Source organism: Tarenaya hassleriana, unplaced genomic scaffold (genome assembly GCF_000463585.1).
Source record: "Tarenaya hassleriana unplaced genomic scaffold, ASM46358v1 Cleome213, whole genome shotgun sequence".
NCBI lineage: Eukaryota > Viridiplantae > Streptophyta > Magnoliopsida > Brassicales > Cleomaceae > Tarenaya > Tarenaya hassleriana.
Window position 1 is genome coordinate 38,297 of NW_010965478.1, and position 850 is coordinate 39,146.

General features: G+C 40.0%; 1 protein-coding gene across 1 annotated transcript in view; it reads left to right on the top strand.

The window, feature by feature from the left end:
* Positions 1-356: 356 nt before the first annotated feature.
* LOC104814739 overlaps positions 357-850 on the top strand; it is a 7,150-nt gene continuing 6,656 nt past the window's right edge. The window contains exon 1 of the mRNA XM_010542922.1: positions 357-575. Within this exon, the coding sequence (XP_010541224.1) occupies positions 357-575 (219 nt within the window). The remainder of the gene's footprint in view (positions 576-850) is intronic.

The window sequence follows — 850 nt, forward strand, 5'->3', positions numbered from 1 at the left end:
GGATGGTTTGCATAATAGTTACGATTTTAATTTGTATGCTTATATAATAAAATGCTTTATGTATATAACTCTATGACTGACTCAAATATTGTATATATTTGTTCGTATAGATCAAATTACGTATTTTTATATAATTTTATATATGGACACAGACAAGGATTTAAAAACTTGTTTACATGTTATGACTGCCTTTATATATACATGCACTCTATCGTGCAATAGTAATACATGTTTTACAAATGTAATAATATATCACTCTATAGTACCCATAAACCTATAGGGGAGTTAGGAATGCACTCTCAAATTGAGTGCGTCTTACCCCGTACATTTATGATTCCATTATTACCGAATCGACCATGCCCAAACCTCAGCCTGCGCCAGATATCCCTCCACAACCACAAAATCTGCCTCTGCCCACAGATCCGAGCCCTAATACTGCCATCTCCGTGGCTAATCCTTCTCCAGAGGAGAACCCCGCAATTGCTGCAGCTCCCACCGCCGAAACCCTACCCAACTTCCTTCTCCAGGAGGACTTCCCCCCATTGCCAAGTATGCGTAACGGAGGATCCCCCTCGGTACAATGTCCTTTAGCTTTAACTGAAGCGAAAATCTGTCTTCCTACAAACCAGGGGAAGGAAAGCTCTGTTATCCAGCAGAAAACTTTCACCCAACTATGTGCGGTCCCCTCGGATGTTTCGATGCACTCTAAACGTGTTTTGAAACGCTCTAAAGATGTTTAGACGCAGTCTAAAAATGTTTAAGACACTCTCTAAATATGTTTCGACGCACTCTATAAATGTTTCAATGCACTCTAAACATGTTTGGCTGTACTCTAAGTATGTTTCGATGC